A 25,283-nucleotide genomic window follows, 5' to 3' on the forward strand; every position below is an offset into this window, starting at 1 on the left:
TCTACTGCCCACATACACCCTCTCACACACAGCACACCCACACTTTTTTATGTTTTTCTTTTATTCAGTTTTATTTCTGTTTTTAATTTATTGATTGTGTATTGATAAGAGGTGACATCATGTTTACAAGCTCTCTCGGGTTTTTTAGATGTTCACCTGCACAATATGTAGGCAAATGTTTATGTTTGTTATATTATGTTTTAAATGAGTGCAAATAAATAAACTAAAAAACTAAAAAAAGAATAGTCATTAGGCGATTATACATTCTCTCAATTGGCTAACTTCTAAGTCCAGAGTAGACCTGTCAACTCTCCTGTTTTCCCCAGGTTCCTCACGTATTTTCACCGCCTTTCCCGCCGTGCTCCCGTTTGGTCATTTCCCCTGTACATCTCACGTCCTCCTGGATATGGATGGACCCGAGCTTATTTCCTGTTGCAGTGTTTGCTAATACAATAACTGAGAGCAAATAAACTAAGGTCAGACTCTAAACTGTTCCCTAGCAAGAATTCCAGTGAAAGATTGTATACGTCCCTAATCGTGCTATTCATGCCTAGAGCTGCGCCTGCACTCTGCTATACTAGTCCAGCTAATTATCCATATCTAGTTCGAATGCATAGTGATAAATACCCGATAAAGATAATGGACTGAGGTGCCTTGCTAGCAGCAAACCCGTCCCCAATTAGTCTAGCCCAGCCAAGCGCACGTTCCTCATTTCCTACTAAAAGGGCATCCTAGCCCACATGCTAGTCCTGCTAATTGGCTTAGCTTGGCCCTGCACACCTCCACTTAGATGAACATCTCAGCTCCAGTTACAGATTCCCTCTCCTCGAGTTAGCAAAGTCTCTGCGTCCACGTCTTCCTCCTGTCAATACGTCCACTGAGCAGTGTGCATTGCACCAGATGACATCACATGACTTTTACAGTATGCTCTCAACCAAGCTGCATGGTGTTAAGGCGAAGAAAAGCAATGGCAATACTGTCATAAGTTAACCCTGTTAATCCTGGCTCATTGGTTTCAAAGCCTATCTTATCTTATCTTATCTTATCTTATCTTATCTTCAGGTTATTTAACAGGGACCATGTACAATACAAATAAATAAACCTCTATATCAGGTCTGATGCATTGTACATAGCTAAGAGCTCGTTTTCATCCCCAGTCCCTGTGCAGGTGAACAAAAGTACATACAGAACAAATCTTCAAAAAGAAAAGAAAAAATGATGAAATACGACAATCAGTACATACGAGTTACAAGGCAGTGTATATAAAGCCACAGGAAACCTATAACAACAGTCTGATCCCCCCTCCCCCCCCCCCCTTCTGAGATACAGAATTATATCGCCCAAGGCGGGTAACACTTCTGCAATTTCCTAATACTTTCCTAGAAAGGGACTGTTCATTTCTTAGAAAGTTCCCTGGAAAGAGCCATTACATGATGTACTAACGAATTGAGAAAGAGTTAAGTGGTAGTTGGTAGTCGGCAAGTACCTGGTTTCCAAAGACAGAACCATGAAATGATATAGTAGTTAGAACATTAGAAGGAATTCAGCACAAAATTATATTATATAATTAGGCGGCTATATGAATAATGACTTGCTTTACTAAATTAAATTCTGCCTATTATTTTTTGTAATTTATAGTTAATAGTTTTGCAGTTCTTTCCATGAAGAAAATAAATTAACATGATCTTATCGACTCCACCAAAGGACTGCTTACATTTTCTGACTACTATATAATGCCATGGTTCTTTTCAAGAAACTTCCCAAGAAATGAACAGGCCCAGTCCCAACAGTGTGTATGCTGGGTCTTTGGGATTGTTTTATTTTGGTCTTTTTAGTTTGTATTATGTAAAGAACTAGCTGCAAAGTACAGATACAGCCATCTTCAATTGGCGTCTGGGCCATGACAGGTCCAGGGGCCAGTTGCACAACGCTTTTCATTAGTCCCATTTAAGGTGTCCATCAAATAAAATCGGTTGCACAAAACACCCTAAAATCTTCTCCTTAAGGTTAAAGATTTGAAGGAAAACGTAAGCACAAGATTTAAGGGTGTTTTGTGCAAGCGATTTTATTTTATGGACGCCTTAACTTGGACTCTAAGGAAAATCTTAACCTAAGGTGCTTTGTGCAACCGGACCCAGGTCCTTGGTAGATTAAACAAAGATAACACAGACACTTAACCTAATATACTTTAACTGAACTGAACTTATCATAAATTGAACCAATAAACAATATAGATATCATTAGTTTCTCTAGAGCAGTGGTACTCAACCTCGCCCTACTCAGGAGCCACATTGACCAAAAATACTTTTGGCAAGAGCCACAATCCGAAAACACCCCTTTCCTCTCTGAAACCAGTTTGGTTCTCGCCAGCTCTTCAGCTCTCCACCTTCTCCACCTTTCGGTACTGGACCTTCTTTATTTTGTGATGTTGTTGCAAATTGGACTTTTTGAATTGTGAAATGACATCACAATGCAGAGAGATGCATTTTCCTGATCCCATGGACACAAAGAAAAACTCAAGTGCTCGATCCGCTTCAAATGTTCGATATTCCTCTTCAGCCATTTTAGGTTCATGCTAAGCTAGTTTTCCCAATGTGATGGAGCTTGCACTTGTCTCGCGCACCTGCAAACAGAGCGTAACACCTGAGATTCATTCTGCTGACAGGTTTTTTGTTTTTTGTTATTTATTTATTTTTAAGTAGGACTTTACAAGAGCCACAACCACCCATAAAGGAGCCACATGTGGCTCTAGAGCCCCGGGTTGAGTATCACTGCTCTAGAGAAATGTCCCTTATGGTGGAGTTCAGTTCTTTGGTATGGCAGCAGAGAGGCCTTCGGCTGGGAGCAACAACTGAAGATTGCGGCCACTGTAACTACAACGCTATTTATTATTAGCATCTACATATAATGTGACACTATTTTACAATGTGGACAGCATCAGGAAACATGTCTATGTTCTGTAACGCACATTGTTTTATTCCATGCATTTCATTATATCCTGCATAAGCAGCACCTCATGCCGTGGTACACTTGACTGTGTGTGTGTGTCCTGAAAGACATGTCACAGCTACAGACAAGTGAGCAGAAAACCACACCGCATTAAGAAGAGTCAAACAGTTTCCATAATAGAGTCTCAGCTTCTGGGCATTCCATCAAAGTCCCTTCTCTTTTATCTCTTTCTTTCAAGCGCTTTTGTTCGCTGATAAACAATGAAGGGATGAACAGGCACGGGGGGGATAAATCTGATACGCTGTTGTCCTGGGGACTGTGAGCTGAATTGAGAGTGCATCTCTCTATTTTGCCTGTCGCCTCCTCTCTGCCAGCTTCATTTAGGCCCTGATTACAACAAAAGTGTGTCTCTAAATGATCCCATTGTTGAATCAGATCCACCAGGGACAAGAATCCAGAACAATTATGTGATCAACTGATCCCCCCCCGAGACTCTGACAAGGCTGATGGAAAAAAACAACAACAACTGAAGAGCACATTCAATGCCTGGCTGTCCAACGCGTGGGACCAGACAACACAAGAGCTTCTTTCATGTAATCTATTACCTCGACGGTAAGATTATCTGTAAGCTCTGTCTCGGTCCTCCTCAGCGCGCTGTCCAAACAAAGGATGAGAGACGTATGGAAGGGGGATAACAAACAGATGCGGGCAGAGAGCAACGGGACGAATCTCCGCAGTCTGGATGCAACAGGTCACGCAGCTTCAGGAGAGAGCGCGAGGGAGATGAAGAGACAGAGGAGACAGAGGAGAGGAGATGGTGGGTTCGAGAGCGACGCGGATCAGACGGCTTGATGCCGATCCGGCGGCAGGAAAGGAGGTGCATTCAGTGCAACCAAAGGTAATGAGCATAACCAAAGGTAATGAGCATAACCAAAGGTAATGCAGCTTTCTTGCGCTTCACATAATCTTTTTTTTGTCATCTGTCACCTTCGGCCTGGGCGCTCCAAATCTGGAGATTTAGATTCTCCTCTAGCAATTAGTGTATCATATGACCCCATCATTCTCTGGAGAACGTGGATCTCTTAGCTCAACTGCGGCAGGGCCTCTCAGTGCTCTCAGTGCCTCTCAGAACTAAGCCTCCTGCATGTGACATGTTCGTATCCACTGTTCAGATTTCTTTTTCCTTGTTCTTCAGGAATCACTGTGCATTTAGGTCACTTCCATCAGTTACGACATGACCCGATACACTTTCATCATCCCTCCCACCTCACCGTTCTTCGCTCTTGCCTCCCACTCAGAAGACAGTCAGTCTAATCAGGGGCACCGGGGAAGAGAGAGGGAGACATTCCCATAGGAACGTCGCGTTCCTGCGACTCTAGTGTGTGACGACAGTCCATGTAATCGTCTTATCATCAATATTTCAACTCTTCTTCTCCTGCTTTCTGAATAAACCAATACAGCCGCTGTAGGAAAAAACTATTTGCCGTCTCTCTCACATGTATGCTCTCTGCCTGCTCTCTCTTCTTGCTCCTGTGTTTTCTCCCTCCACTCTCTTGGTGTTACCTCAATGTAGGTGGAGGAGAAGCCGGATGAAACTCTAACTCTGCAGCACATCTCTCTCTCTGTTACTCTGTCTCTCTCTAACAAAAAAACAGTGTATATAATATAACCTCAATTCTGTTATCGATGGAACTGATTTATGAAAAACTGATATCGATGCCAAAAATCTAATTAATGGCAAATTCACTTCCTGGAACTGGAGCTGCAAAAAGTGGGCGGTTTGAGCTCCATTAGGAGCCGTGTCCACAGAGGTCGTTTTTTTGAGCTGCCAGCGCCTTTCTGCAATTCATTTTCTAATGGTCATTTCTAAAGACGCACAAGGAGCGCTCCTCTTCCCAGTGTTTTTGGCGGAGCGCTCCGGGTGCTTCAAGTAGAAAACTGTACACATTTTAGAGAAGAGCGCTGCTCATCGATGCCACTTTTTTGACAATCCAGTCATCTACGATCTTACCGTGAAGGGCTACCACCACCAGCAAAACATTCAAAGCAAAGCCTGGAGAGATGTCTCTGCTTTTTGGAGGGTTCCGGGTGAGATTCCGGGTAATTGTATTATCTCATTTGTCAGTTGCATTGTGTGTCTGTGCGCTTTGGGCTTTCATATTTTCAATATCGAAAGCGCTCCGCCATGAAAACATAAAATGGACACGGACCCTCAAGGGTCTTTGATATGAAAAAAAGTTAAGAATGGCTGCTCTACATTGTACGTTTCTGTTTCTCTTCCTCCTCTCCCGCACAGCGCTCGTCTCTTTCCACTCATACCTCACATTTGTTTTTGTTTTTCACCTTGATTTATTCATGGGAAGTTGATGGAAAACACACAAAATCCATACAGCTGCACACCTTCAGTTCCCATCCATCTTCTACTGCTCAGAGAAGAAGCCGCAGCTCCATTACAGCGTTTGGGGATTTAAGTGCCGTGCTCAAAGGCACTTAAGGCCTGGGCAGCAGTTGGGAGTGGAGAGTGTTACTCATTCACTTTCCCCACCCACAATTTCCTAGCCGGTCTGGTGGGCGACTCAAACGGGCAACTTTCCACTCACAAGTCCACTGACTTCTCTAAACCCAAGGCTCCTGCATCCTCCTGCTTCAGTCGGTATCCTTTTTTCCTCTCCTCTCTCACTCTCCGTTTGTCCCTCTGCTGTCTTTGTCCCAGGCCAAAGCTTTTCTTTTATTGTGCTCTGTTAGCCTCTATTCCCTCTCTACTGTATCGCTCTTAATTGCGTAATAAAATGTCCTCCTTCCCTCCCTCCGACCCCTCTCCTCTTACCTCTCTTACCATCCATCACTCTGTGTTCCCTGGCTCCGCCCTGCCTGCATCCCTCCAGAGATAATTACTACACGCCTGCTGAAGATCAGCCTGTATTTAAACAGCTGAGTAAGCATGGCCTGGAGGCTGGAGCTGCTGACAGACGCTATTCAACAACAGTCAAGTGAAACAGTGGAGTAGAAAATAATACTTTGTATCAAAGCACTGGTACTGGACTTCTTCTCAATGAGCATCGTTCACTGGCAAAATACATCAGTGATTTGTCATGGAAAGGCTAAGGGGGGAGGAGAGGGAATACGTGGCTTTGTGGTCATACATTCAGCAGATATATATACACATTTAGACCATAACTCATAACTTGAACCGATGTAGAGTCTAAACAGATACCACAACTATTTGAGGGAAAAATGCGTGTTTATGTATGTTGGTGTCTATGACAGTTTGGGGGGATGTTTCCACGGTAGCTGCCTGCAGCGTGGACTACGCACGGCAATGTCAGGTCAGGTGAGTCAGTCTGGGGGAACGGAAAGGACCGGTGATGTGTTTCATCACATGGCCTCTAGAGGGCGGCCTTGACTGAGAGTCTTGACTGAGACTCTGTCCATGGCTGTACCATGGTTGCAACAGAGACCTTTAATAGATAGAGACATCCCAGTCCAGGCGCCGCCAATAATAAGAAATGGTACTCTTCCGGTCTACTAAATGGGCGTGGTCATCAGCTCGTGATTGGCTGTCTGTCAATGGTATGAAACTTCATTGGCTGACCAGTCTCCTAAGTGGGCGTGGCAGTGGTGAAACCTCTGTGGCAGAGATACAGGAAGTGACTGGAAGTTGGGGTGTCTCTATCATATATTAAATGTCTCTGGTTGCAACACGTACTGTGGGGATCTGTGCTTGTTTTTTCTCTCCAAATGTTGTGGTTTGTCACACACTACGCGCACGCACGCACACACACACACACACACACACACACACACACACACACACACACACACACATGCACGCACACACACACACACATGCAAGCACGCACCTGCTTCATTGTAGGTAGCGGAGAGCTTCTCCAGCATTTCTCTGTCCAAGGTGAGGATCTGCTGCTCCAGGATGGAAGGATAAGACAGGCCACTTGTCTCCCTCTTCTCATCCTTCTCCTTGTCTTTGTCTTTCTCTCGTTCGTAGGTCAGGAGCTGCTGGCGGAGAGCCTCAGGCAGGTGGGCCTTGGCAAAATCAGCAGCTGCCTGATCATGGAGAACAGAGGGAGGCACAGGGAGAATTACATGGCTGGAGATGATTTTAATCCAAAACACTTGAATGCAACCAAACACATTGTGGTCAACACAGATTCAGTCAGTGGTATGGTTTTTAATTGATAATGTTTCATTCATTGATTTAAATTATTTGATAATTGTAGAATTCATGCTGACATCATATCCAAGTGGATGGGGCCTGGTTGGCTGGTTTACTGAAAGACTAGTCTCTCAAGCCAGTCTATCTCTTCCGCAGTCTTCGAATGCTCCAGAGACAGTCTGTACTTCAGCCCATTAAAATTTGGACAGGGGAAGTTGTCAGTTGTTCGATGGCATTCAACCAATCACGAATCTCGGAAACATAACCGCCCGCCTTATTTTTGGACCAACTTTGATGAGAGCTGTGAAGTACAGCACAGATGGGTGGGCGGAGCATTTGTAAATTGCGGGAGCCAGCGTGTCTGAAAGACACCGAAAGACATACAAACAATAAGAAGGTTGAAGGATGCTCTTCTCTGTGGGACGCACTGAAGCCCGGGCCGCTCAGCTGGCTGCCTTATTTAAAAAAACAAACAAACAGTAGGAGGCAGCCTGCTCTCAAAATCCACAACTGTGGCTATTTTCCATGTAGGCCTCAACAAAAACAAATGCAATGTTTTATGGAAAAACATTTGCCTGATGAAGACCCACTGCGGGGGTTGAAACGTTGTTTGTAGTCATCATTAAATATTTGGAGCTGCTCCAAGTGTGCGGATATTCTACTTTTTTAACCCTTATGGAAACACACTCACACACACACACACACACACACACACACACACACACACACACACACACACACACACACACCTGCGCGTGCACAAACACACATTGGTAGATCGTCGATTTATTCCAAAGTAGTGTTTTCTACACAAGCACATCTGCACACTGTATGGAGAGAGTGGAGTGGACAGTGTGCTACAGTTGCAGTAACCTGCTTGTCCTCTCTGCCTTGCTGAAACAGATAAATCACCAATAAACAAACAGAGATAAGGAAAAGTGCATCGCCAGTCAAACGCACACAAACGCACACACACACACACACACACACACACACACACACACACACACACACACACACACACACACACACACACACACACACACACACACACACACACACACACACACACACACACACACACACACACACACACACACCCCACTGTTGGATAAAGCTGAGCTGGAGAAACCGTATCCTCTCCTCTCCCCTATCCGCTAAAGCTCTTTTCACAGATTCGCGCTACCTTTCCAGGGCAATAAGGCCTCCTTCGTTCCCCTCCCCTGACTCACCAGTCCCAAGGCTGGTGAAGTTCAAAATGTTCCAAGCACAATGTCAGATAATATACAGCTGAGTGCTGACATCCCGCTCATAGACTACAGCATCCCCACATTCATTGAATCTCACATTCCGTACATCTTTTTCCCGTGCAGGAAGAGTGAGGCGCCGGTGGAATGAGAATGGAGGACGAGGCAATGGAGGCTGCAGGACAGAAACAGATTGCGACGTCTTGGTGCAGAATAATAAGGAGGAGGTCACAGGACAGAGACCCTCAATGACCCCTATATCTCTACAGCGCTCATACAATGTACTCATTTGAGCTCCCTCTCTCTCATGGGCTTTCTCTCCTATCTTTACCTCCCTCCATCCACATCTCATTCTACTGTGGCAAATTACTTCCAAGGTCTTTGATAACCCTTTTCCCTTGCTCTCTCTCTCTCTCTCTCTCTCTCTGTATCTCTCGATCTCTGTGTGTGTCTGTATCTCTCTCTCTCTCTCTCTCTGTCTGTATCTCTCTTGCTCTCTCTCTCTCCCTCTCTCTCTCTCTGTGCGTCTGTATCTCTCTCTCTCTCTCTCTCTCTCTCTCTCTCTCTCTGTCTGTATCTCTCTTGCTCTCTCTCTCTCTCTCTCTCTGTCTGTATCTCTCTTGCTCTCTCTCTCTCTCTCTCTCTCTCTCTCTCTCTTCAGATGAGAACACACACACACACACACAGCTCCTCCACATGTTACATCACGACAGTGCCCTTGCCGCCTTCCTCTGCGACCCCCTTCACTCATCCAATCTCTTCTTCTCTGACCCTGTTCGGGCCCTGAGGCTAGGCTAAGGCTAGCATGCCTTGACTATGACTTCCTCTTGCTTCTCTCACTCTCTTTTTATGATCCTTTCATGCTCCCTCTGTCTCCTTCTCCCACACTTTACGTCTTTCTCTCGCTCCTCCGTCTCGGTCTGAAGGCGTAGCGAACATCGTCCCAGACATTCCTTCATCCTGCAGTGACCACGCAGGGTGCAGGAATCGTAAACTCTGAGTGGGAAGCCTTTTGTGTGCCTGGCTTTTACTGCAGCCATTACTGTCTGTGCAGCAGTCCTTTACAAAGCACCGGCCCTAATACCTCCTGCTCTGACTATTAAGTCTGTTTGTGTTCCAACCACTTCTCACTCTCAGCCCGTCAAACACTCACGTTTGGTCAGAAGCCCCCTTGGCATCACTTTTTAATGCACCGAGTACCGCTTTTTCCATCATTTTCCAACATGTAGGGTAGTCCAATAGACTTCTATAGAACTCCACAATGTGTAGGGTAGTCCAATAGACTTCTATAGAACTCCCACAATGTGTAGGGTAGTCCAATAGACTTCTATAGAACTCCCACAATGTGTAGGGTAGTCCAATAGACTTCTATAGAACTCCCACAACGTGTAGGGTAGTCCAATAGACTTCTATAGAACTCCCACAACGTGTAGGGTAGTCCAATAGACTTCTATAGAACTCCCACAACGTGTAGGGTAGTCCAATAGACTTCTATAGAACTCCCACAACGTGTAGGGTAGTCCAATAGACTTCTATAGAACTCCCACAACGTGTAGGGTAGTCCAATAGACTTCTATAGAACTCCCACAATGTGTAGGGTAGTCCAATAGACTTCTATAGAACTCCCACAACGTGTAGGGTAGTCCAATAGACTTCTATAGAACTCCCACAACGTGTAGGGTAGTCCAATAGACTTCTATAGAACTCCCACAATGTGTAGGGTCGTCCAATAGACTTCTATAGAACTCCCACAACGTGTAGGGTAGTCCAATAGACTTCTATAGAACTCCCACAATGTGTAGGGTAGTCCAATATACTTCTATAGAACTCCACAATGTGTAGGGTAGTCCAATAGACTTCTATAGAACTCCCACAATGTGTAGGGTCGTCCAATAGACTTCTATAGAACTCCCACAACGTGCAGGGTCGTCCAATATACTTCTATAGAACTCCACAATGTGTAGGGTAGTCCAATAGACTTCTATAGAACTCCCACAATGTGCAGGGTCGTCCAATAGACTTCTATAGAACTCCCACAATGTGTAGGGTCGTCCAATAGACTTCTATAGAACTCCCACAATGTGTAGGGTAGTCCAATAGACTTCTATAGAACTCCCACAATGTGTAGGGTCGTCCAATAGACTTCTATAGAACTCCCACAATGTGTAGGGTAGTCCAATAGACTTCTATAGAACTCCCACAATGTGTAGGGTCGTCCAATAGACTTCTATAGAACTCCCACAACGTGTAGGGTAGTCCAATAGACTCCTATAGAACTCCCACAATGTGTAGGGTAGTCCAATAGACTTCTATAGAACTCCCACAATGTGTAGGGTCGTCCAATAGACTTCTATAGAACTCCCACAATGTGTAGGGTCGTCCAATAGACTTCTATATAACTCCCACAATGTGTAGGGTCGTCCAATAGACTTCTATAGAACTCCCACAATGTGTAGGGTCGTCCAATAGACTTCTATAGAACTCCCACAAGGTGTAGGGTAGTCCAATAGACTTCTATAGAACTCCCACAATGTGTAGGGTCGTCCAATAGACTTCTATAGAACTCCCACAATGTGTAGGGTCGTCCAATAGACTTCTATAGAACTCCCACAATGTGTAGGGTCGTCCAATAGACTTCTATAGAACTCCCACAATGTGTAGGGTCGTCCAATAGACTTCTATAGAACTCCACAATGTGTAGGGTAGTCCAATAGACTTCTACAGAACTCCAACGTCTGAAATCGATGCCACGGGACTGTGACAATGAAATAAAATGGCCAGTAAGAGGCGAGCGTTGTGTCACTTTTCAGGGGTGGCTGAGGGCATGTGCCCTCTTCTTCAAAGCCAGAGGCCGAGGGTTAGATTCCCAACATGTTCAAAGTTTACATTTCAACCATAAGTGACATTTAGCATTTTTGTTATTTAAGCGTAACCTAAACCATTTCTCGAACCTTACCTTACCTTGTTTTAGGTGCCTAAACATACGGTGTCGTCGAAAAATCACGAAAAAGGTTGTGTCTGGAGGCGTCGAAAAATGATGAAAAAGGGGGACCTACTGCGTTAAAAAAATGACGCCGAGGAGGGTCCTGACCAAACATCACTATTTGACGGGTTGGGAGTGAGAGTGTGTTCTGCGTTCGCATAATATATGTCAGTTTGTGTAGCAGAGAGCGTGATTGTGTGTCATTATATATACACAATTAAAAATAAGCCTAATTTACTATACATCAGATGTTAGTGTATGCAAGGATACGCCTGGGAAAAGCAGACAGTGTCAGTGTGACCGAGCAGGAAGTGGAGGGTAAGTCTGGGTTATCTAGGCCATCTAACCCGCCGACCCACCAGATCAACACATCAGACACACCTGGCTGCAACATCAGCATCTGCAGCAGCTTAGAGGATGAAAGGAGGGAGAGAGGGATGGACAGGGTAAAGAGTGTGTGCCAGAGAGAGGGATGGAGACAGGAAGGCAAGGATCAAAGATGGGGGGACGCGAGAGGGCAAAACGCTGGCTGAGATTAGCCATGGCATGGCAGCACAAAGGAGGAATGCAGCAGGGGAAGAACGCATGAGAGTCAATGGGCTGTACATGGCTGACTAAGAAGGCAATCTTCTATGGGGGAATCTGAATGGTTGAAAGAGACAGCGAGAGAGAGAGAGAGAGAGAGAGAGAGAGAGAGAGGGGTCAAAGTGAGAGGAGTTGATATGTCATGGCTTTCTTTACGGGTGAATGCACAACGATGACAAGGTCAAACTGAGCGGAAAGTGGAAAGAGGGGTGGAGTCTGGAGAGGTGATCAAAGAGAGGTGGAGTCTGGAGAGGTGATCAAAGAGAGGTGGAGTCTGGAGAGGCTGATCAAAGAGAGGTGGAGTCTGGAGAGGTGATCAAAGAGAGGTGGAGTCTGGAGAGGCTGATCAAGGAGGGGTGGAGTCTGGAGAGGTGATCAAAGAGGGGTGGAGTCTGGAGAGGTGATCAAAGAGGGGTGGAGTCTGGAGAGGCGATCAAAGAGGGGTGGAGTCTGGAGAGGTGATCAAAGAGGGGTGGAGTCTGGAGAGGCTGATCAAAGAGGGGTGGAGTCTGGAGAGGCGATCAAAGAGGGGTGGAGTCTGGAGAGGTGATCAAAGAGGGGTGGAGTCTGGAGAGGTGATCAAAGAGGGGTGGAGTCTGGAGAGGCGATCAAAGAGAGGTGGAGTCTGGAGAGGTGATCAAAGAGGGGTGGAGTCTGGAGAGGCGATCAAAGAGAGGTGGAGTCTGGAGAGGTGATCAAAGAGGGGTGGAGTCTGGAGAGGCTGATCAAAGAGAGGTGGAGTCTGGAGAGGTGATCAAAGAGGGGTGGAGTCTGGAGAGGTGATCAAAGAGGGGTGGAGTCTGGAGAGGTGATCAAAGAGGGGTGGAGTCTGGAGAGGTGATCAAAGAGAGGTGGAGTCTGGAGAGGCTGATCAAGGAGTTTTTTTATGGTCGTGGGGAAAGAGATCTGAAAGAGATATGAGCGTGTTATTGTGAGACAAAAGAATTTCAATATCTTGAAAAAAGGCAGGATGAGGCAATCCACCAGCATCCACTTGAATCAAGTGTCAGGAGAAAATGGCACTTGACGCAAGACGATTCTTGGAACAAGTTGATCTTCAAGGAAAACAGGCGGAAATATCTCACCCCACTGACAGATTTAATCCACTAGAAAAATACGATCTTAACAGCCAATATACTGGATAAATGACTTTTACGACGGATATTATTTATTTATTTCCGCATTGCAGACAAAACAATTCCTTCAACTCCCAATACAGCAGAGGGCGATCCATCATGGGTGTGTGTGGAGTCACAGTGTCACATTGGGCTCTCCTTCACAGCAGACTTCACATGCAGCACAAACAACAAGTGCTTACATAGACACGCATGCATGCACGCACGCACAAACACACACAAACACACACACTTATCCTTTCTAAACAGGGCCACCTCCAACATCTCACCTTTTGCACCATCATCCATCCTGGTCCCTAAACACTTCCTGTTAACTCCTAAGTCTAAGCCAATCAGACGCTCAGACGGGCAGAAATAGTCTGTTCTAACCGTTCCATCCATCACACTCCCAGGCCGGTAGAAATAAGTGAAGTCATCTGAGTTTTCCTTTTAGAATCACCCTGAGGGGGATTCACTTTCAAAGTGAAGGAGAAAAATCTCTTCCTGCCGTCTCTGACAGATCAAGCAGGCAGATGGAGAGGAGAAAAAGGAGAAGAAGAAAGGAGGAGGAGGAGAGAAGGAGGAGTGTATGAAGCCTTCATTAGCATCACTCAGGAGCATCATTAAAAGAGAGAGGGGAGACAGTCTCTCTGGTTTAAAGACAGAGGCCTGAGAGGGTGACAGAGACGCATCAAAGCAGTAGAAAGCACAGAGGAGACACTAGACGGAGGCGCAGGCATAAAAGAGCATTTCCAAATATTTGCCTTTGTTGTTTTGTTCCCAATTTGTGCAGAATCATCCTTCAGTAGCGTTTCATTATGATTGCAAAATGCATCCCCAAAGGAGACGGAGCTTGTCGGCCTACTCTATTATGCATTGAGTGTAAAATGCAGTGTGACTTATTGCTATAGTAGAAAGGATACTTTCTATATGAAATCAAATCAAATAGGGCAAAATGTGATTTGCAGAAGGAAAATACGATGATATATCGAATTGGAATTAAATACTGTATGTCGCAAATTCGCAATAGAAAAATGTGACAAATATGTATCGTGGAGCAGAAAAATTAATCTCGATATAGAGCATATCCATTTCATTCTGCTGTAGCAATCACAAATGAGACCCATCTCACTTTCACAAACTCTCCATTCAAAATTGTATTATTTGCATCTTGTAATGACATACATTTTTTAAATTCTAGCAAGCCAATACCATCGCTAGAAAGATTTGTGTCTCAGAGATGAACATCACTCTGCACCGGCAGACTTTGTTGTCATTACACTTGTATTTATTGCATATTGTGGTTGTATTGAATCGTGAAGCCCATATTGCATAATAGAACTGTATAGGTTTATATGTCTGTAGGTTTGATGAGCTATCCACCTTATTTTTGAATGCCCCACTGTAAAAAATAATTGTGGGAACAAGGTCCGGTTTAACGTGACTCATTGTTGCAGCTTGTAACAATAAGTCATGCAGGCTTCTTCTGCAGCCTTTGCACTCGGCTGCAGACCCGAATTATAAACCGGAAGCTGGAGTCCGTTATAAAAGTTATAAATATAGTCACGTTATAAACAACTAACCAACGCTGCGGGTCCGTATGGAAACAGTGTTACTCGAAATGGTTAAAAGTTAAATCAATTTGGTCATTCAGTGGCGTTTTACTGCCATGTAAAGTAACTATTACGCTAGCCGTTAGCATTAGCCACAGTAGCCGACTACCCACAATGCATTACGTTATCCCAGCACCCAAACCACCCGAACGACACGGCTGTAGAGCAGAATGGCTCTGCTGTAAAATCCTCATAGACGTTTTCTTTGTCAAGTTAAAACAGTGTAAAAATTACACCGGAAAGCGGAAGAAGCACCCATCAGGCATCATGGCAGCTAGAAATAAGGTGGATAGGCCCCGGCTCTATCACAAGGTGCTGCAGAGATGTAGCATGTTTCTCCTCAGATGGACATTGTGGAGCTCTGTCTGTCTGTCTGTCTGTCTGTCTGTCTGTCTGCCTGTCTGTCTGTCTGTCTGCCTGTCTGTCTGTCTGTCTGTCTGTCTGTCTGTCTGCCTGTCTGTCTGTCTGCCTGCCTGCCTGTCTGTCTGTCTGCATGTCTGTCTGTCTGTCTGTCTGTCTGTCTGTCTGTCTGTCTGTCTGCCTGTCTGTCTGTCTGCCTGTCTGTCTGTCTGCATGTCTGTCTGTCTGTCTGTCTGTCTGTCTGTCTGCCTGCCTGCCTGCCTGTCTGTCTGTCTGCCTGTCTGTCTGTCTGTCTGTCTGTCTGCCTGTCTGTCTGTCTGTCTGCCTGTCTGTCTGTCTGCATGTCTGTCTGTCTGTCTGTCTGTCTGTCTGTCTGTCTGTCTGTCTGTCTGTCTGTGGAGCTGTGGAGAACACTAGCAGGGAGCCCTAATTTCATTAGCTCACACTTGAGCTATGAGTCAAGGCCGTGCCAAGTGCAGGTCGTGGGTGGGTGTGAGAAAGCCTGTGTGTGTGTGTGTGTGTGTGTGTGTGTGTGTGTGTGTGTGTGTGTGTGTGTGTGTGTGTGTGTGTGTGTGTGTGTGTGTGTGTGTGTGTGTGTGTGTGTGTGTGTGTGTGTGGGTGTGTGTGTGTGTGTGTGTGTGTGTGTGTGGTCACATAATCCAAAATAGAAACACTCTTCCTGCGTCCTTAGTGGAATGTGAAGGCAGGCGACCAACAGAGGGGTTCAGGACAGTGCCTGGCTCTGCCTGCACTGTTTCAAAATAGTGACACCTAGGAGACTCAACAATGTGTTGTTGAGAGGGACTTTATTGAACTGTTGACCATCAGAACCAGACATGCTGTGCAGTCTGAGGCTGCAGCCAGATCCCAGTGCTTTGTGTGGCCTTGAAAGCATCCCTCTTGCACAGATTTTACCCAGGCATCCCAAAACGATTTCACTTTCCCAACCATTAAATCTCACCCTAAACCACAACAAACACTCAATCTCACCCTAAACTAAACCACAACAAACACTCAATCTCACCCTAAACTAAACCACAACAAACACTCAATCTCACCCTAAACTAAACCACAACAAACACTCAAAGTACAGGCGGGCTTTGGGGCTGGTGGGTTGGGGTGGGTGGGATGAGGGTGGGGCGGAGGGGGGGTGGGATTCAAATCTACTTTAGCTGCTAAACACACTCACCATACACACACAGACACTCTCCACTATACATGTATATATCAGTCAGAAAGAAAAACATTCATATTGAAAAATAAACCACTCCAAGTAGGGATGTAACGATAACCGGTACGGTCCCGTACGATAACCGTACCGTTTCAAATTTTCACGTTTCAAACACGTGATTACCGTGTTACCATGATTACAGTGCTTTGAAAAACATGGTAAATACTGTCCATCATCAACCAAAGTTGGCAACCGTCTCCCACATGCAGACGTGCAGCCTTGGAGAAATGATTTCAGTGAGTATATGAATCCTTTTTGAACATTACTATCAATACAATCGTGATATGAAATGTTCATATCGTTCCATCTCTAACTCCAAGTGACATTCATATTGAAATAGAGCAGTGATCTCTCAGAGGGTATGCACATGATTGGGATGTAATGGCCAACAGTGTGCTGTAAAGTGAAGGAGGATTTGAGACGCAAAGTTGAATAGAAGTCCATTGAAAATGCTTCAGCGCTTCAGTCTGACAGAAGAATACTGCCTCCTGGTTACATTTGGACCTAATTCTCCCTCTTTTCTCTCTCTGTGAAAGAATTGTTAAGATTTGTATGTGTGAACATCTGTCGCAGGTAACCATGGCGACAATGGTCAAAGCCCCTGATTGGCTGAACATCTGTCCCACCTCACCAGATGTCTCAACCTTCTGGTAGAATTCAAAGACCTGCTCCGCCTCCCGGGAGCGACAGACCACAGGTTGTTGGCTCATTTCATTGCCAATAAAGCAGATTTTACCGCAAAGGTGACCGTCTGCACCTCCAAATCTACTCAAAACATAGACAGGCACACACACACACACACACACACACACACACACACACACACACACACACACAATACACATACACACACACACACACACACACACACACACACACACACACACACACACACACACACACACACACACACACAGAGAAAGAGTTTGCCTCTCCTTGCTCATAAAGTGAAGGGAACTATTATCGAGGTGATTCACATTCAGCCAGTGAACAGGCTCAAAGCCATCAGTCATGTGTGACGGTCTCTGAGACACACACACACACGCACGCACGCACACACACACACACACACGCACACACACACGCACGCACCCCCCCCCCCCCCCACACACACACACGCATGCACGCACACCCCCCCCCACACACACACACACACACGCACGCACGCACGCACGCACACACACACACACACACACACACACACACACACACACACACACACACACACACACCTTAGAGCCTACTCAACTGGCGGCCTCGGCCCGCCAATCAAGTCCAACCGGCCCGCGAATGAGTTCTCCCCCCCCAAAAAAAGAAAAAAATAAATTTTTCTCTTTTTTTTAGATTCCTTTTTTTGTTTTGTTTTTTACAATTAAACCTCATTTACTTATTACACTCGACTGGTTGTTTTTAAGATGTGATGTGAATCTAAAGTGAACTAAACAAGTCAGATCCACTATAAATGTTTTTCAGTAGATGCTGTGATGTAGCCACAAGAAAGGTGCAATATTAATGTTTTTCAGGAGATGGCGATGTGATGTAGCTAATCAAGAAAGATGCATTATAAATGGTGTTTCAGGAGATGTGTGATGTTGCTAGCTATAGGTTCTAAACAAGAAATATGGTTCAAATGTTTACAGTAGTTTTCCTTTCTTGCTGCACTACAATGTTACAATGCTGTGAGACGCAAAAGATGCAATATTAATAGTTTTTCATGAGATACTCAGTATTTAATACTAATACTAATACTAATAATAGAAAAGGAGAAGATACTGAATAATGACATCACAACAGTATAATCCTAATGTTAATTTAAAATTAAATATTCTTCTAAATATGGATAAAAGTCCAAAAAACATAAAATTTTCTTCGAGATTCCATTCCTTACAGCACCCCCTACTTAATAATAGTTCCAGCGCGGTTGCGAAAATGTGGTGGCGCATTGTGTCAAGTGTACATATAATGGCTCGGGGAACGGTCCGGCCCCCGGTCCCTTAGGTTTCTGACAATGTGGCCCCCTGAACAATTTAGTTGAATAGCCCTGCCTTAGAGAAGGATCACATCTTGCGTCCTTGCAGGGACATCAGGGTCCATTAAGGAGGTGAGAGCTCATATTCAAAGTAAACAGTCCATTATGAGGAGGCGGGCTGCTTGATCCATAGCTTCCTGCAGCCTCACCTCAGCCTGGCTGTCAGACAGACACACACTGACTCCATAATACTCTGATGCTGGGGAGTCTGGGTAGTGTAGTAGAGGCAAAAGCACTCGTCTACCTCCACAGAGACCCGGGTTCAATTCCCGTTTGTTTGTTTTTTTCAATTCCCGTTCCTGCAGACACAATTGGCCGTGTCTGTGGGTGGGTGGGAACCCGGTGAGGTATGAGTCCTGGGTCACGTGTGGCACTAGTGCCTCCTCTGGTTGGTCGGGGGACCCGTTCGGGGGGGGAGGAGGGGAACTGGGGGAATAGCGCGATCCTCCCACGTGCTACGTCCTGCCGGTGAAACTCCTTACTGTCAGGTGAAAAAGAAGCAGCTGGCGACTGCACATGTATCAGAGGGAGCATGTGCTAGTCTACACAACTCTCTCCAGATCAGCAGAGGGGGTGGAGCAACGATCGACAGCAGGGGAATTGGCCAAGTACAACTGGGGGCAAAATGAGAGAAAAAACTAAAACATTTTAAATATAAAATAAAAATAGACTAATGTTGAGTTTAGAGGAAGGAGGCTGCTCTGCTAATGCCAAAACATGACTCATATGACTGCAGAGGCATGCTGGGATGTCAGGTGGCTGCATGCCTGTGTGTGAGTAACAGTGTTTTGGCTCTATTCATCTAGCAGTGTGGCTCCACAGCAGACAGCAGGGAGAGGAGAAGCACCACAGGAAGTGTGGAGGTGCTGATATGCGCACATCTATGGCATCATGGCGGTAAATATGATTTAGACTGCCATCTGTCAATGCCCTTCCCATCAGTCATTCAGTCACGGACAAACACTCTGTCACACCCACCCGCCCACACACACACACACACACACACACACACACACACACACACGCACACACACGCACAAACACACACACACACACACACACACACACACACACACACACACAAACAGAGCTGCCACAGCGTAAATGTGGCACCTATGAAATGTAATGCCAGTCGTTAAGTACTACAGCTCTGTAATTTCTTGGGTAATAATCCATAGGGGTCTGAGTGCTAAGTACCGGCGTAGCGGTGTGTGTGCGCATGTGTGTATTCATGCCAATGTGTGTTTGTGTGTGTGTGACAGAGAGATACACAAAAACACTTATTACTTTGGCATGGGGGCTCCACACCTTCCAAGCCTCTCCCAGAGAGCAGAGGGGCGGCAATTAGATGAACTCTAACTGGCATAAATCAGCATGGCCCATCAACATGATGGAGAGTGATGGAGGTAAAAAAAGAGAGAGAGAGAAAGAAGGAGAGAAAGGAGGTGGTGATAAAAACCATTTTAGATGTGCAGTCAGGTGGAAGAAAATGAGGGGAATGAGAGAGCGACAGAGAGAGAGAGAGAGAGAGAGAGAGAGAGAGAGAGAGAGAGAGAGAGAGAGAGAGAGAGAGAGAGAGAATGAAGGTTGGGAGCAGAGAACAGCTTCCAACTGAGAGTGGGCTCCAAGTCTCTTGGAGCTGTGGGAGTGATTTAACCCCCCCCCCCCCCCACACACACACACACACACACACACACTCACATGTGCGTGCATGCCTCTTGATTCTACGTTGTAATACATAAGATCTTAATTCCAGTTTGATTGTCATACAGCTGCTTTGAGCTGCATAATAATAATAATAATAATAACGCAGGATTTATGACTTTGTTGCAAAGCATGAATGCTTTTATCACTTCCATCTTGAGGGAATGAATGACAACAGATGGTGCAAATAACTAGACGGAGCCACCACAGCTGACCACAACAAGGACTCTGAAGTGGACTTTTATGACTGTGTGGACCACATTTGAGCGTCACATTACAAAAACCGCAAGATTTGCAGACGGCTATCCTTCGGTAAGTGTATGTGGTGCCCCCCACCGTGCCCCGAGCCACCGTGCCCCCACAGTACTGTGTGACAGTATTTGTCACTTTGCAAAGAAACTCTTTCTTTCCAAGTGCAGAAATGGATGAAGATGGTTTTGGTGCAGCGGAAGTAGCACCTCAGAGTCAGCCATGATGAGGCAGCATATGTTTTCAGTGCAGTGTTACTGTGAGAGAGGGCCATGTTTTCGTGTTGCGGTCACAGCGCCAACAATGCTCCAGATAGCCCCTCATCCTCCACCTACAGGAAGGCTATTATTACCAGCAGCCCTGACACATAGTGGCTGATCCCACCCACACTTTTACTATTGCTGCAAGCAGCCTAAACACATGATCCTGAATACATATGACACATTCCTCCTACATGACTTCCCACGGTCGCCCTCTTCCACATCTCACGCAGATTTCCCCGTTTTCTTCCACAATGCCTGGGCCTTTTCCCACAACAGCCATTTTGTGTCTAAAAGGCAGGGTAAACACAGGTGTAACCAAAACATTAAGCACTGGAACACCTAAAATGTAATGGAGTGGAAGTTGGAAACCCTCATTAATGTTTCGGTTGCACTAGCGCATGATTCCTCCGATACATGCAGTGCAGTCGCCAGCCGCTTCTTTTCACCTGACAGCGAGGAGTTTCACCAGCAGGATATAGCACGTGGCTATTCCCCTATAGGAAAGTAGTCGTACCTCCGTCTTATAGGTAGGCAGACTGCATTGTTGATATCTTGTCAATTCAATATTTGTGGATTTTAACTTGATTTTAGCTTGATAGCCTTGTTGGTTGTATGTGAACACAGTACTGCAGCATCAGAAGCAGTTCTCATTATAACCCACTTTAGCGCAATGCACTCAAGTATAAGTATTATGAATACAATTTATACAATCGTGATTATGAAGGTCATAACAAAAACATATCACAAGGAACATTTAATTTCTTACTACCAAGATGTCAAGAATCAATATGGATTCAAATCGACAAGCAGAAACGTAAATTGATCAAATCAGAAATCATCACAACCCTAGAGGGAGAATAGAGCCAAAGTTTGATGCTTATCGCACAGAAATATGGTACGAAGAAGCAGACTGAATTATTGCACAATTGCAATTTTTCTAAATGAACAGATGTAAGGATAGAACGATGACTGCTTCTGTTCAGAGCCCAGGGGGTTTGGATAAGCACTTCTCAGATATCCATCCGCTCACAGACGTCCTTGTGCTGAGGACAGAGCCGGCACTATTCAAAGTTTCGCAAATACAATTATACCTGACATGAGGTTTATTCAGACACCTCAAGGCCAAACATGTATACATCTGAAGCTGGAGACTGAAATGCACTGATCTATAGCCTAAGAGAAGAACCAGACAATAATCAAATAGAGATGTATGGTGTCTCCATAGGCCTGTCCTTTGGCCTCTATTAGAAATTCACTTGCCCTTCAGACCCCAACACCTACGTACCTCCTCTGGTCTATTTATATACACACCTCTGCACTGTGTGTGTGTGTGTGTGTGTGTGTGTGTGTGTGTGTGTGTGTGTGTGTGTGTGTGTGTGTGTGTGTGTGTGTGTGTGTGTGTGTGTGTGTGTGTGTGTGTGTGTGTGTGTGTGTGTGTGTGTAGGTTTGCATGGAGGTGGAGTACACTGCTGACATTTACTTGTCCAATCTCCCTTTTGCTCTGCAGTAAAGTAAAGAAATCTGTGGCACAGCAGTGTATTCAATTCTAATAAAGTCTTCTCATGTTCTTCAGTTTTCTCTCCATCGCTGCCGTTCTCGCCTCTATGTTTTCTCATGATGTCCCAGTCCTCTGCTTACAGAGAATCACCTGGTGCCTCCTCATGTGGAACATCAGCAGATCATTTGTGTTTGTTTGTTTGTGTTATTGACTGTTATGCACAAATTGCAGGAGTAAATTAAATACTTTTCATTTACATAAAAGTTACAATTAACTCTAAAATGAGTAAGAGTAAGAATATCAGGCTATATGCAGCAGGAACCCTGAAGTTAAATTCAATACCGTTTTAAGACCTTTTTAAAGACTTTCCCCCCAAAAAAATTAAGACGTCACTTTCGTCGCAACAGCGATAGGGGTGTAAATCAGAGATTTCATCACGATACGATATTATATCAATTCTTTGGCCAATGATACGATATTTGCTGATAACACAAAGTCTGCCACGATACAATATCGATTCAATTCAGGGGTCTGCGATCGATATGAGACAATTATGGTCAGACTCATTTAACACCATCAGCCCAACAGCTACAAAATGTAATACTTCTCTTAATTTTCACTAAATTGAATGATCAACTTGTAATACTTTTCAAGACCCCGCGGATATACCCTGGAATATATATATAATAAAACAGCATTGGCAAACTTCTGCTGATGTCCTCTGACTGGATCTGCCCAACAGCAGTAATCTGAACCAGAGCGTGCATCACCAAATTTTCCATTCCATTCCGGTCCGATCCGTTCCGTCCTGTTCCCGACTCGACCTCATTCAGCCCATGAGGGACCAGCCTGTCACCCAACTCAACAGCTGGGAGATATTTAACGTCTGATCTGGTTACTTTATAAGCTCTAAACATGCGGTGCGTACTACATTGGTATTTTTATTTGACGTGTGTGATATATACAGTACAGAGTAGACTACAGAGAGAGAGAGCTTATTTTAAACAGGCTGTGACCTACAGTAGTGAAGGAGGTTGGCTTTGAACAGACAGCAGAGCGGGCTGTGACCTACCGTAGGGGTGGGGGGGGAAATCGATACACCATAGTATCGCGATATTTTGCCTGATGATATTGTATCGATATTTGGATGCAAAGTATCGATATATATATATATATATATATATATATATTTTTTTTTGCACGCCATGCTATGCGATGCCAGGCCACCGGGCATCTGCCTGAAGCGCCCGATGCTGCAGTCCGCGCCTGCAGTGGCGTATTGAGTCCAGAGAAGCTTAATAATGTAGCCTACATGTGGGGCAAAAACAAAAAAAAACAAAAAAACAGTGCATGTTTTACTTCCGGTGAGGTCAATGAAAAGGTAGGAAAAGGAGTTAGACAATATATCGAAATATCGCAATATTCAATATATCGCAATACTAGCATTATCGCAATATCGCAATACTATCGTATCGTGACTCAAGTATCGTTTTAGTATCGTATCGTGGGCATCTGGTGATTCCCACCCCTAACCTACAGTAGTGAAGGAGGTTGGCTTTGGACAGACAGCAGGCTGTGACCTACAGTAGTGAAGGAGGTTGGCTTTGGACAGCAGTCAGTGACCTACAGTAGAGAAGGAGGTTGGCTTTGGACAGACAGCAGGCTGTGGCCTACAGTAGAGAAGGAGGTTGGCTTTGGACAGACAGCCGGCTGTGACCTACAGTAGAGAAGGAGGTTGGCTTTGGACAGAGAGCAGGCTGTGTGACCTACAGTAGAGAAGGAGGTTGGCTTTGGACAGACAGCCGGCTGTGACCTACAGTAGAGAAGGAGGTTGGCTTTGGACAGACAGCAGGCTGTGTGACCTACAGTAGAGAAGGAGGTTGGCTTTGGACAGACAGCAGGCTGTGACCTACAGTAGGGAAGGAGGTTGGCTTTGGACAGACAGCCGGCTGTGACCTACAGTAGAGAAGGAGGTTGGCTTTGGACAGACAGCAGGCTGTGTGACCTACAGTAGAGAAGGAGGTTGGCTTTGGACAGACAGCAGGCTGTGTGACCTACAGTAGTGAAGGAGGTTGGCTTTGGACAGACAGCCGGCTGTGACCTACAGTAGAGAAGGAGGTTGGCTTTGGACAGACAGCAGGCTGTGACCTACAGTAGAGAAGGAGGTTGGCTTTGGACAGACAGCAGGCTGTGACCTACAGTAGTGAAGGAGGTTGGCTTTGGACAGACAGCAGGCTGTGACCTACAGTAGAGAAGGAGGTTGGCTTTGGACAGACAGCAGGCTGTGACCTACAGTAGTGAAGGAGGTTGGCTTTGGACAGACAGCAGGCTGTGACCTACAGTAGTGAAGGAGGTTGGCTTTGGACAGACAGCAGGCTGTGACCTACAGTAGAGAAGGAGGTTGGCTTTGGACAGACAGCAGGATGTGACCTACAGTAGTGAAGGAGGTTGGCTTTGGACAGACAGCAGGCTGTGACCTACAGTAGTGAAGGAGGTTGGCTTTGGACAGACAGCAGGATGTGACCTACAGTAGTGAAGGAGGTTGGCTTTGGACAGACAGCAGGCTGATGACCTACAGTAGTGAAGGAGGTTGGCTTTGGACAGACAGCAGGCTGATGACCTACAGTAGTGAAGGAGGTTGGCTTTGGACAGACAGCCGGCTGTGACCTACAGTAGAGAAGGAGGTTGGCTTTGGACAGACAGCAGGCTGTGACCTACAGTAGAGAAGGAGGTTGGCTTTGGCCAGACAGCAGGCTGTGACCTACAGTAGTGAAGGAGGTTGGCTTTGGACAGACAGCAGGCTGTGACCTACAGTAGAGAAGGAGGTTGGCTTTGGACAGACAGCAGGCTGTGACCTACAGTAGTGAAGGAGGTTGGCTTTGGACAGACAGCAGGCTGTGACCTACAGTAGTGAAGGAGGTTGGCTTTGGACAGACAGCAGGCTGTGACCTACAGTAGAGAAGGAGGTTGGCTTTGGACAGACAGCAGGATGTGACCTACAGTAGTGAAGGAGGTTGGCTTTGGACAGACAGCAGGCTGTGACCTACAGTAGAGAAGGAGGTTGGCTTTGGACAGACAGCAGGCTGTGACCTACAGTAGTGAAGGAGGTTGGCTTTGGACAGCAGGCAGTGATCTACAGTAGAGAAGGAGGTTGGCTTTGGACAGACAGCAGGCTGTGACCTACAGTAGTGAAGGAGGTTGGCTTTGGACAGACAGCAGGCAGTGATCTACAGTAGAGAAGGAGGTTGGCTTTGGACAGACAGCAGGCTGTGACCTACAGTAG

At 45.6% G+C, this 25,283-nt stretch overlaps 1 protein-coding gene across 1 annotated transcript in view; it reads right to left on the bottom strand.

Annotated features, from left to right (window-relative positions):
- Positions 1-25,283, bottom strand: part of ppm1lb (protein phosphatase, Mg2+/Mn2+ dependent, 1Lb) — a gene marked incomplete at both ends in the record, with an annotated part of 69,176 nt that overhangs the window by 15,679 nt on the left and 28,214 nt on the right. Inside the window, one exon of the mRNA XM_083637031.1 lies at positions 6,810-7,014. Coding sequence (XP_083493157.1) covers positions 6,810-7,014 — 205 coding nt within the window. The remainder of the gene's footprint in view (positions 1-6,809; positions 7,015-25,283) is intronic.

The sequence above is a fragment of the Poromitra crassiceps genome (assembly GCF_964638095.1).
Source record: "Poromitra crassiceps genome assembly, chromosome: 5".
NCBI lineage: Eukaryota > Metazoa > Chordata > Actinopteri > Beryciformes > Melamphaidae > Poromitra > Poromitra crassiceps.